At 44.5% G+C, this 12,202-nt stretch overlaps 1 protein-coding gene across 1 annotated transcript; it reads left to right on the forward strand.

The window, feature by feature from the left end:
- The first annotated feature begins 5,433 nt into the window (after positions 1–5,433).
- On the forward strand, positions 5,434–10,536 carry IL6 (interleukin 6). The gene is made up of 5 exons (XM_003407083.4): positions 5,434–5,540; positions 5,707–5,897; positions 7,543–7,656; positions 8,387–8,533; positions 9,832–10,536. The coding sequence occupies exons 1-5, from the start codon at positions 5,447–5,449 to the stop codon at positions 9,997–9,999; spliced, it is 714 nt and encodes a 237-aa protein (XP_003407131.2). The 5' UTR covers positions 5,434–5,446; the 3' UTR covers positions 10,000–10,536.
- The last annotated feature ends 1,666 nt before the right edge of the window (positions 10,537–12,202 follow it).

A 12,202-nucleotide genomic window follows, 5' to 3' on the forward strand; every position in this document is an offset into this window, starting at 1 on the left:
TAGGCACCAAGCTCCCAAATAAACCTTTGGGAATGCATTTCCCTTTTTAAAAGTTCATCACCACCCCCCCGCCCCCCGCCACCTCCAGGAAAAGTCTCACTGTGCACCCCAAAGGACAACTTTAAATCCCGGGGTAGAGGAAAGGGTTTCCATGCATCCTGATCACCTGCCAAGCTGCCTGATGCAGCAGGTTTTGGCTTCCCTCCTGTCACCACCTCCTCCCCGCCATCTCACCCACAGGAAAGCAAACCATAAGAAACATGTGCTACAGGATGGGGATTATAGGGCTGTCATCCCAGGGCCCTTGGGGAGTACAGTACTGCTGCATAGACACAGACTACTGGAGGACCCAGCACCACAGGCCTGACAGACCAAAGCAACGGTCAACAACTAGCACAAGTTCCCTGGATAACCAACTCCCATACAGCACTCCTTTCCCTCAGGTAGGTCTGTAGGTCAAGGGCTATGCTTTGCATTGCACACATCCACACACATACAACACAGAATTCAAGCTAGAATTCGATAGCTTGGAAGAAATCACCTGATTCTTGGACCTTCTTACCTGGATCTGAATTCTTCTGTAACACTTTTAATCAATCAAGATGGACCCTTCTTCAGGAATAATAAGCCCCAATATCTCGGAATTGCAAAGCTCTCATTATGTCCAAAGTACTTCATGGAAATCCTTCCATCATAAAGACTACAGAGATTTCCATCCCTTCATGGATTCACCTTCCTAAGGAGAACACATTTGAGACTGCATCCAAGGGATTAAGCCACTCTCTTTTTAACAAATAAGTGGGCAAAAAGGCAGGGGAGGGAGGTGAAATACATCATAACCAGGCCAGCAGAATCCCCTGGTCTTGCCAGTACATGTGATGCTTTCAAATGCGTTTTTGTACCTTAATTTTGAGAGGAAGGGTGAAGGGAACCAGCCAGTGCTTTTGCATGCTTAGTTTCTGTCTATGACACTGAATCAAGAGAACTGAGAAACCAAAGATGGTTCAAATGACTCTTGTGAGAACAAATGAACTTACTGACAAGTTTAAGTTTCTTAATTGTAAAGCAGAACCAGCAGCCACCAACAGAGAAGGCCTGCCCCACAGATGGAGAAGAGACAAAGCACCAAAACTCAACCTCAGGGACCTCCCCAGCTGGGAGGAGGCAGGGCAAATAGGCTCCTTTGGGATCAACAAAACATTTCTCAACAAACCAGTTTCAGGGCAGCTGGCTTATTAACATCTTCAGATCGTGGCATTCTCTTGGCCTGTCGACATGGGGGGAGAGGTAAGAGGGAGGGTCCCAAGGCAGGGGGAGTCTACATTGTTGCCCCAGGAGAGGCCACTTCCCTCCTAAAATGCCTGGGATTTTCCACTCCAGCAGGGGAAGGTAACTCAGCACACAGCAGAACAAGTGGCCTCCCTTCATAGCCTTGAGTCAGAAACACAGCAGGGCAGATGTACCACTTTCCTGGCCTTGGGGGAGCTAGGCCCAGCCCCAGATCATCCTCCTTCTCAGAAAAACTGAGGCCAGACCAAGACATTGCCAGCAGCCACAATAGGGCAGTGAAGACATCAGAGCTGAGGCTCTGAGAGCCAGGACCAAGGCTGAACCAGGCTTTGGTCTCCAAGCCTGGCTGCCCTCCAAGATCAGCTGACTCTTTCCAAATAGATATACCACATGTCCCTAATATTCTCTCTCCAAGAACACCAGCATTTTTCCCAAAGAAGAGACATTTCCCAAAGCCTCACAGGTCTGGTATCTGTGTAGTGGGACTCAGTCCCAGAAGGAGCTGTTGAATTACCCACTGTTTCAGTTTGCAAACTTCTTATGACATGTGGCAAGTGAAACTACACTCTGACAGCAACAGCAAGTTCCCTAGTACCCGGCGACTTCCCCCTTTTTTTTTTTTCCTTGTTGTTTCTCCTATTAAATTACAGACCTACTCACCCCCAGCCCCAGAATACATGCAGAGGGCAAAACACACACTTTAACTTGGGAGTTGTAGAGAACACCTTTCCTCCTGAGAGCTTAAGTACCAAAGGGAAGGTCATTTTCCCCCCTTTACCTTGAATGCATTAATGGATCCTATGGTTGGACTCCATCAACATGTAGGAAAGCAACCAGGGGCAATAACTCTTGAGAAACACAGAAAGGACCAACCAACCATACAGAAGGTGGTAAAGGAAACACAGCTGCCTTGGTTTCCCTCCTATATATTCCCATTTGCCTGTTCCTCTTGGTCTCAGCCGATAGTTGCTTCAAATCAGTAATGGTGCAATCCAGTAATTAAGGTATTAGTTCATAAAGGCTTACAGCATAGCCTTCCTGATCATTCGTACATATCAACATATGAGGGACGAGCTTTCCAAATGGAAAACCCACTGAAATGCAAAATAAGGAAGTTATAGTGAAATTATGGATGTTGCATTAACACTTCAGGGTAAAGGAGAACCCATTTCTCCAACAAGCAAATGCCAGCCCAAGGCATTGAGGGTAAAAAAAAGACCCATAACAGCAATATACAAGGGGGCAGACTGTCACTCCCAAACCCTCCTCCTTCACCCCACCCCACTACACAGATACATTCCCACCCACATACAACTTTCCCTTTTCTGGCTGCAGAGACACAAGGTCTGGAGTTAAGCCTGGCCCTCTCGCCCTTGAAAGGAAATGACCTGAAAGATACTCTCAGAAGTCTGAAGAATGATGACAACCAGGCACAGAGAAAAATGCTGACTGTTGACATGGACATACTCAGCAGAAGGCCTTAGAAAGGTCTAGGAACAAGACAGGAGCTGGGTTAACCATCTAAATGGAGGGACCTGGTTTGGAGATCTTAATGGTCTCAAAAAAGGAGAAAATCACTTTTTTTTTTTAAATTTTCTACTTTGTACCATATTTTCAAGAAAACATAGATTTTCTTTTCTTTGGGAGAAAAGTAATTGGTAAGGCCAGCTTATCACTAGCACAGTGGTCTGGCTCAGTCTTGGCTCCTCTGTAGGCAAGACACCAGGAGAACTGACAAACCTGAATTGGAAGAATGCTCCAAAGCAGAGCTCAAGCCCAGGAATGCTACAAAGAGCTAACGTGTATGTGCTAAGAATTTTTCAGACTTCCTTTCATCCAGCCTTCACAACAATCCTAACAGAGAAGAACCACTATTATCCCAATTTATAGATGAGCAAACAAGGGCATAGATCCTTGAGGTAACTTCACCAGGGTCCCACAGCTAATAAGTAGCAGAGCTGGGCTTTCAACCGAAGCTCTGTCACCTTCGAGTCGATCCCGACTCATAGCAACCCTACAGGACAGGGTGGAACTGCCCCATAGCGTTTCCAAGGAGTGGCTGGTGAATTCCAACTCCTGACCTTTCAGTTAGCAGCCCAGCTCTTAACCATTGGGCCACCTGGACTCCACACATATATAGAGAGACCAATAATGTAAATACAAAGGTGAGTACCTGGGTAGCCAAGAAAACCCCTCTCAGATTAGGGTAACAGAGGATTTCGTTGAAAATACTGTAATGTAGGTGCTACCTCTGGGGAAAAAGCCTGGAAAGGAAGGAGACTGACTTTTCCCTCTAGACCCCCATGTCCTGTTTGAACACTTTATCATGTACACATACTTCCCATCAAAAAGCACTTTTAATTGGAAAGATAGATCTCTCTGTTGTTCAGTCACTATGTTTAAGTATTTGAAATTTACTGAGTTGTAGTTTTTTAAAGAAAAAAAAAGATATTTGAGAAAAGCAACCCCAAACTACAGAGGCTTATCACAGGGCAGCAGCAGGGGCAGCTGAGAGGGGTGGAGCCATTCAGTGAAAGAGCAGGGAACACTGCTTCAGAGTCCCTGAGTCACTGGAGACCAAAGAGCACTAAAAACAAAACCATCCAGCAATCCTCCCCATTGCTCATTTTCAAACTAAAAATCCAGCTACGGCCACAGGACCCCTGCTTCTCTCTTTAGGCAGTCAGTAAAAGGATGGGTGACCTCGCCTCGCTTTCCCCAAAAGGCATGTCCTAAAATGTTATGAGCAAAACAAAACTTCAGCAAATTGATTCATATCTTAAATGCCCTACAAGTGGTCATTGTTTTAGCAATTCCAAAGAGATCTTTTTTGCAAGGCAAATACCTGATTAAGATGTTAATACCATGTTTTGTAAATAATGTTTCGGTACAGTGTAAGGGTCCCAGTTTGGGGCTGGAGCCAATCCCCAGAGCTGCCTGGGTGTCTGGGAGACTGGTGGGGCGGCCAACTCTAGAGTCTATTTGCATGAGACCAAGGACCTTCCTGCAAGGGCAGAAAAGGTCTGCACAAACTTGATCCATTAACGAAGGTCCAGGCATTAGAAAGGAGGCATGATTCAAAGCCTAGAGCCCTGTTTTTGTCAGTATATTTCTTCCCAGCCACCTTTGGAGTCGAGTCATACAGGGAGAGGGAGCTGTGAATACAAGCTCCAGAAGATGCCACAGCCCCTCCTTTGATGTCCCTATTAAAGAGGTGAGTAGTGTTCTTCGCACTTCAGCCCCAAACCAAATGGCCATTGGTGCCTTGAGGGCTCCAGCAGACGCAACACCCTATAGGCACCTCTGGGGCTCCCCAACAGGAGCAGGATGGCAGGGTTGCTGGGCAGTTGTGGAGACATCCAGATGGCACTGCTGTCACCACCAGAGCACAAGGCAACCCCCTTGCCACTGAGATCAAAGCCTTCATGGGGAGGATCTTCAAGGGGCCACTAGCGACAGAGCAGGGCTGGAGCAGGTGTGGAGGAAACTAGCAGATGCCATACGGAAGCAAAAAGGAGTCATTTATGTGTGCACCGAACACTCTACCTAGAGACTTCTAGAAACAACTGCATGAGATTTAGGGGTGACCAGGCAGTTCTGCACCAGCTGGTCACAGTGACAGCCAGGAAATAAAAGAACAGCAGATTACTTGTGGTATTATTTTACTTGTTACCCCAGGCCGGTGGGTTGCAATGTGGTCTGAGGAAACTCAGGTCAGAACATCTTAGGTTTTTTCAAATACAAATTAACGGGAATACTATATCCTAACCTGTTAATCTGATAATTGAAGTATTTTTTTAAAGCATAGTCAACTTCAGCTTTTTTTTTTTTCTTGTAAGACTTCGTGCATGACTCCAGCTTTACTTTCTTTCTCAAGAGAGACCAAAGTGCTGAGTCACTAAAAAAAAAAGAAAGTAAAGGAAGAGTGATCTTGCTTCTAGGGCTAGCCTCGGTGATGACCTCAGCAGCACTTTTCCCCCCCGGTTGTGATTTCTGTGATGCTAAAGGACGTCACATTGCACAATCTTAACAAGGTTTCCAATCAACCCCACCCGCCCTGGCCCCACACCCACCCTCCAACAAAGATTTATCAAATGTGGGATTTTCCCATGAGTCTCAATATTAGAATCAAACCCCAATAAATAGAAGACTGGGGATGTCTGAGGCTCATTCTGCCCTTCAGCCCACCAGGAACAAAAGAGAGCTCCATCTGCCCTCCAGGAGCCCAACTATGAACTCCCTCTCCACAAGTAAGTGAAGGAAATCCCAAGCCCTGGGACTGCCCGGCTGCCGAGTGCTGTGTGAGGGAGCGTGTGGTGTATTCAGCGGTGGGGCTGGCGGCCAGCCAGCAGTCAGCAGCACAGCTCCCCCAGCCGTGCAAGCAGCTCACTCGCGCTCTTCTTCCCTCCGGCACAGGCGCCTTCAGTCCAGTTGCCTTCTCCCTGGGGCTGCTTCTGGTGATGGCTTCTGCTTTCCCCAACCCAAAACCCCTGGAAGGAGATTCCAAAGATGATGCCGCCTCAAACAGACCATCACTCACCTCTCCAGACAAAACCGAAGAACTCATAAGGTTCATCCTTGCCGAAATCTCTGTTCTGAGAAAGAAGGTGGGTAGGCTTGACTGTGGTGAGAAAGTACTGGTGTAGGACATTCATTTTCCTTGTGCCTGGATGTGGACAGGGGCATTGGGAGGTCTTTGATATGTACTGGGACAGGTTAGATTCGAGGCCAAAGAGGGCCGATTATCTTCTGTATTCCTCCTCTGCTGCTGGTCTCTGGAAATTGCTTTCCTTTCTGGGAAACACAGAATGGAGCTTGAGTCCATGGCCCCTGGCCCATTCCCAGCTCCACACTTGGCATGAGCTGATAGTGTTTCTCAGGACTCCTTTCCCCTCAGCCAAAAATAAGGCCTGTCAGCCTTCTTCTTGCCCTTAGGTTTTGGGAGGACTAGAAAAGTACCACTTAAAACGAATCTTCAGCTTCTCAGGCCAACTGCAGTACTTTTCGGTTTGCGTGCTCAGTGGTTAGGACTTCTAAAGTTATTCCAGCTAAGATGCATACCATATAGCCCACAAAAGTGGAAACATCAACAGCAGGTTACAGCAGCCCCCAAGCATTCTTTTTATTATTATTTTTTTAAATACTAACTGATTATGGAAACCCTGGTGGTGTAGTGGTTAAATGCTACAGCTTCTAACCAAAAGGTTGGCAGTTCAAATCCACCAGGCCCTCCTTGAAAACTCTGTGAGGCAGTTCTACTCTGTCCTATAGGGTTGCTATGAGTTGGGATCAGCTCGATGGCAACAGGTTTAGTTTTTTGGTTTAATTGATTATGTTCTCAGCAAAAGCTTACACAGCAAATTAGGTAGGTTCCCATTTGGTGATTTCTATAGATATTGTTCAGTGACATTAGTTACATTTTTTACAATGTGTCAGTATTCTCTTTGATTATGTTCTGGTAGTTCCGTTAGCCCCCAAGCTTTAAATGCAAGGTATCTGGCTCTTGTCTGGTAGCAAGGAAAGAACACAGAAGAGGGACTGGAAGCCTGGATTCTAGTTCCTATTCTGCTGAACCAGCTTTGTGATCTTGGGCAAATCCCCTACCACCTGTGGGCCCCATCCGTAAAATTATGGGGTTGGACTAGCTGATCTCACAGGTCTCTCCTACTGGAACATTCTGTGGCTTGAATTATATTCACCACATTATCATCAAAATTATCACCACTTACTAAGTACCTATAGGGTTCCTATGAGTCGGAATTAATTCACTCAGTGGCAGTGGGGTTTTGGAGTCCTGGTGGCATAGTGGTTAAGAGCTCGGCTGCTAACCAAAAGGCTGGCAGTTCAAATCCACCAGCCGCTCCTTGGAAACACTATAGGGCAGTTCTACTCTGTCCTACAGGGTCACTATGACTCGATGGCACCTAAAAACAACAAGTACCTACTATGGGCCAAGTACTTTACATAAATTTGTCTAATTCTCCCAACAAATTACAAGGACAGTGTTTAATTATCCCCAATTTAAAGATAAGCAAACTCAGACTCAGGACAAATAACAAGTCTGAAGTCACAGGTGAGCCAGCAATTGAACTCAGGCGTGCCCAATTCTACTCTACCTTGCTTGCTAGGGTGCTAATGGGTTGTGACTTTGTCCTTGGAGAACTTCCTGGCTGTGGTAGAATATGAATGGCCCTCTGGTGGTGGTTGTTTTAGAGGCACTTATATAATAAAGATTTTGATATTCCTTCCCAGATGTGTGACAAATATGACAAGTGTGAAAACAGCAGGGAGGCACTGGCAGGAAACAATCTGAAGCTTCCACAGATGACAGAAGAAGATGGATGCTTCCACTCTGGATTCAATAAGGTATGAACTCACACATTCACTTTTAGCTAGTCCTTGGGCAAAAACTCTCCCTCTTGCATGCAGTACCTATACTCACAGATACATGCAGGCAACAAAGTAGATGTAAAGTTCATTATGTAACTTTCATGAAGAGGGAATTTAAAGCTTTTTTAAATGCAATTTATTTTTGAACAGGCATGGTTAGAAATGACCTCTCAGTTTTCACGTTTTCATATCTGGCAAGCGTTAAGAGTGAAAACCCAGCAGGTTTAGCTAGTTTCTCCTGGATAAGGTGGTCCAGTGACCTTTCCCTTCTTTTGCTGCCCTGGCAGGATCCTGGCCCTCCCTCCCTGCTGAGGTCATTCTCTACAAAGCTTCTCCTTCCAAACAGTGAGATAAACTGCACTGACTTCTGATTATTCCTTAAAAGCAGGTCTCAGCCCAATACTGGCAAGGGCAGGAATGCAGCCAGAGGGAAGTGTACCAAGGAAAGAATTAGAAAAGGGTTCTGGTTGCCATATTCTAGCACCTTGATGGTCTTTGGGTGAAATTAAATAATGCCTGTGATTGCCCAGATATGTAAAATTGGGCAGTTGATGTTGTCTGATGTCCCAAAACACGATGCTTAAGAAGTACTTGAAGTTCTCTGGAGGGGCAAGGAAAGAAAATAGCCAAATCATACCTATTTTAACTTTTAAAATCTTTATATCTTCCTAATAATAACCATTTTTTCCACCATCTTTTCTCTTAGGAGACTTGTCTGATGAAAATTATCACTGGTCTTTCGGAGTTTCAAATATACCTGGATTACCTGCAGAACAAGTTCGAGGGCAGTAAGGCAAACGTCATAGTTGTGCAGAACAGCACCAAAGCCCTGGTCCAGATCCTGAAGCAAAAGGTGAATGTCTGCCAGCCCTCACCTGGCATGGGGAAGAGAGGTTCAAAGAAGGCTGCCTAGAGAATTTGGGGATGCCATGCTGATTCAGAAAAGATGGCTGCATGTAAAGAAAGGATCTAAGAAATATTTCCTGATAGCTAAACATTTTTTTAGTGTTTTTTATAGGATGCCTTCTGCAATTTTTTCTGCAAAGGGCATCAAAGGGCATTGATAACTGCGTTTAAAACTACATTAAATGAGGTGGATTTTAACATCAATACCTAATAGCTTAAGAAATTAAAAAATATCTGCAGAGGCAGAAGGAGGCACATCCAAGCATGCTCAGTGATCTATAGTAACAAAGAGCAAAATTTATTTTAATATCTCAATTATTGCCAAGTGACATTCTTGTCATTACGGCAGTTTCAACTCCTTTTTCCTACTTTTTGCTAGAAGAGTTAATGCAGAGAAATGGTCAAAAGCTGAAGGGTGCAGGAGGAGGTACAAAGGGCTTTGATCACCCACCAGCTACCTATTCAAATGCCAAGTGATGGGGAGTTGAAGGCACAAGGTGTAAATGAGCTGCTGGGCCTTTACTAGCTATTTTCCTTAAACCACTTCTCAAGCTTGAATGTGCACAGGAATTCCCTGGGCATCTTGTTACAGTGCAGAGTCTGATACGGCAGGTCTGGAGTGGGGCCTAAGATTCGTGTTTCTAACAAGCTCCCAGATAATGCCAATGCAGCTCCAGGACCACACTTTGAAGTGCAGAGCTTTTAACAAGTTACTTCTCCCCATATTCTGTGGGTGTTTCCCTGTCTGTTTACATCCTTAGTTCAGAGTCCACAGCCAGGCACACCATGGATTCTCAGTAGATGCTGGATGAATGGGAACGAAGAAACCAGAGAAAAGTGTTAGAGTTAGAGACTACTAAAGAACCCACCTCAAAGCCTCTAATTATGGGTCTTTCAATCACTTATTCAGTCAACAAATATCTATGAAATTCCAACTATCTGCCAAGCACTGTTTCAGATAATAGAAGACAAATAAGATTCGGTGGCAGTCCTCAAGATGCTTATGGTCTAATGGGAGAAAAAGTCACAAAGGGATGATTATAATTCAGTTGCGCGAAAGGGGCCTAGGCAAGGTGGGCTCTGAGGAGAAGCACCTCACCCCATAGGGCAAGTCAGGCCAGGCGGCCCCAATGAGTCTCATCTGCCTCCACCTTGAACATCTTCCCACAACTCAAAGCATCTCTCCACTGCAAAGCATTTCTTCAATATCTAAACAATCCTTTTTTTTTTTGTTTCCCCTTTCAGATAAAGAATCCAGAAGACGTAACCACCCCTGACCCAACTGCAAATGCCAGCCTGCTGTCTAAGCTGCAGCTGCAGACTGAGTGGCTGAAGAACACAACGATTAACCTCATCCTGCGAAGCCTGGATGACTTCATGCAGTTCAGCCTGAGGGCTGTTCGGATAATGTAACCTGGACATCCAAGATCGTTTATAGTTCATGGGCATTCTTTCAGCTGGTCAAAAACCTGTGTGGTGGGCACATAACTTATGTTGTTCTCTGTGAAGAACTAAAAAAGTACGGGCGTTAGGACACTATTTTAATTATTTTTAATTTATTGATATTTAAATATGTAAAGTTGAGTTAATTTATATAAGTGATCTAAATATTTATATTTTTATGAAGTGCCACTTGAAGTATTTTAAGTATTAGTTTTGAAATAACATAAAATGGCTATCCAGCTTGAACATCCTCATCATTTCAGAGCCAGACCATTTCATGGAATGTGTAGGCTTACCTCAAATAAATTGCTAACTTATACATATTTTTAAAGAAATATTTATATTGTATTTATGTAATGTTTAAATTGTTTTTATACCAATAAATTGCCTTTTTTAAAAAAAAATTAGCAGCTAAGCCTGTGTGTTTCCTGTCCTGTTAAGCTTAATTTTGTCACTACCAAGATTAATGACCAAATATGTATCATGATATAATGGATGCAATGCACTTCACATAGTAACTGGTATATAGCAGATAATTAATTATATCTCCAGGCAAAAGATATAATTGAGCACCTACTACATGCCAGTTACTATGTGAAGTGCATTGCATCCATCATATCATTTAATCTCAGTAGCACACTGTTTTACAGATTTGGAAAAGTGATGCACCTATGCCATCTACTGCAAAGTAAGGCACAGGGCCAGGTTCGAAACCTGCCTCGAGGTTCCCTACTCTTAAACTTTAGGCCCTACAGCCTCCCAGGAAACTGAGAGGTGATATAGAAAACCCCAGGGCATGTTAATACAGGGAATAAATTTAAAGGCAACCAATTGCCACTGAGACCATGCAAACACTTCTATCATACACAGCAATGTGCAAGCTTCCAAAAATAAGTAGAAGTTCTGTCTCCCTCCTATGGGTTCCTCAAATTCTGCACAGTACCTACCACATTATATCACATCTTAAAAGTTACGGATTTTTCTTCCAGAGAGCATTTGGGTACCACAAGAAGGCAGCCTATATTTATCTTTACATCCTTGGGCCAGAACCTGAACATAAACCCCTGCAAGTCAATTCTGACTCAGTGACACTTAGGACAGCAGAACTGCCCCATAGAGTTTCCAAGGCTAAAATCTTTATGGAAACTGACTGCCACATCTGTCTTCCACAGAGAAGCTGGTGGGTTCAAACCACTGACCTTTTGGTAAGCAGCCAAGTGCTTAACTACTGTGCCACCGAGGCTCCTTGAACCTAAACATATGAGGCCCCAATAAGCACTCTTTAAATGACAAAAGCATACACAGATGATCAAATATAAGACACTTCCATTCCTGGGCACATATACTGCTAGCCAGTGAGTGGGGACATTACCAGTACTGTGCACTTATGTATCTTCATCTTAATGAAAAATATAAACAGTTAAACATTCTAAGGACTTACAAAGGAGGCAATGAATAATCAGTACCTGTACATCTACCTCTATGTCTTTTCTACCTGCAATTTCCTTTCCCATTGGCAATATTCTTCAACTGCCTTCCTCCTCTCCCTACCCTCACCCCCCAGTTCAGAGTGGTGGGTAGGGAGAGGCAATATGGACAACAGCGCATGACGCCTCCACCCCCCTGCAACACAATGTTGGGAATTCAGTAAAGATTCCCCTCTCTGACCCCAGCAACATAAAGTTCTTTCTTCTACTAAAGCTTCCTCTCATTCTAACCACTATATACTTCTTCCCCCAGGGGAGGAGTTATGCTGGGCAAGGGAAAGTCCACAGAGGCCAAGAACTGAGAGGGGCCACGCAAGGAGGAGCCACACACTCTGGCTTCTAGAAACTACACATCATAAGTGGGCTTCCCCCAGCACAACCTGTACAAGGCCAAGGTCATGGTAGCTCCATAGACATATGCAAACTCCCTGAGGGACTGAACTGCTGGGCTGAGGGCTGTGGGGACCATGGTCTCAGGAAACATCTAGCTCAACTGGCATAACATAGTTTATAAAGAAAATGTTCTCCATTCTGCTTTGGTGAGTAGCATCTAGGGTCTTAAAAGCCTGTGAGTGGCCATCTAGGATACTCCGCTGGTCTCACCCCTTCAAGAGCAAGGAAGAATGAAGAAAACTAAAGACACAAGCAAAAGTTTGGTCCAAAGGACTAATGAACCACATCTACTA

The sequence above is a fragment of the Loxodonta africana genome, chromosome 8, assembly GCF_030014295.1.
Source record: "Loxodonta africana isolate mLoxAfr1 chromosome 8, mLoxAfr1.hap2, whole genome shotgun sequence".
Taxonomy (NCBI): Eukaryota; Metazoa; Chordata; class Mammalia; order Proboscidea; family Elephantidae; genus Loxodonta; species Loxodonta africana.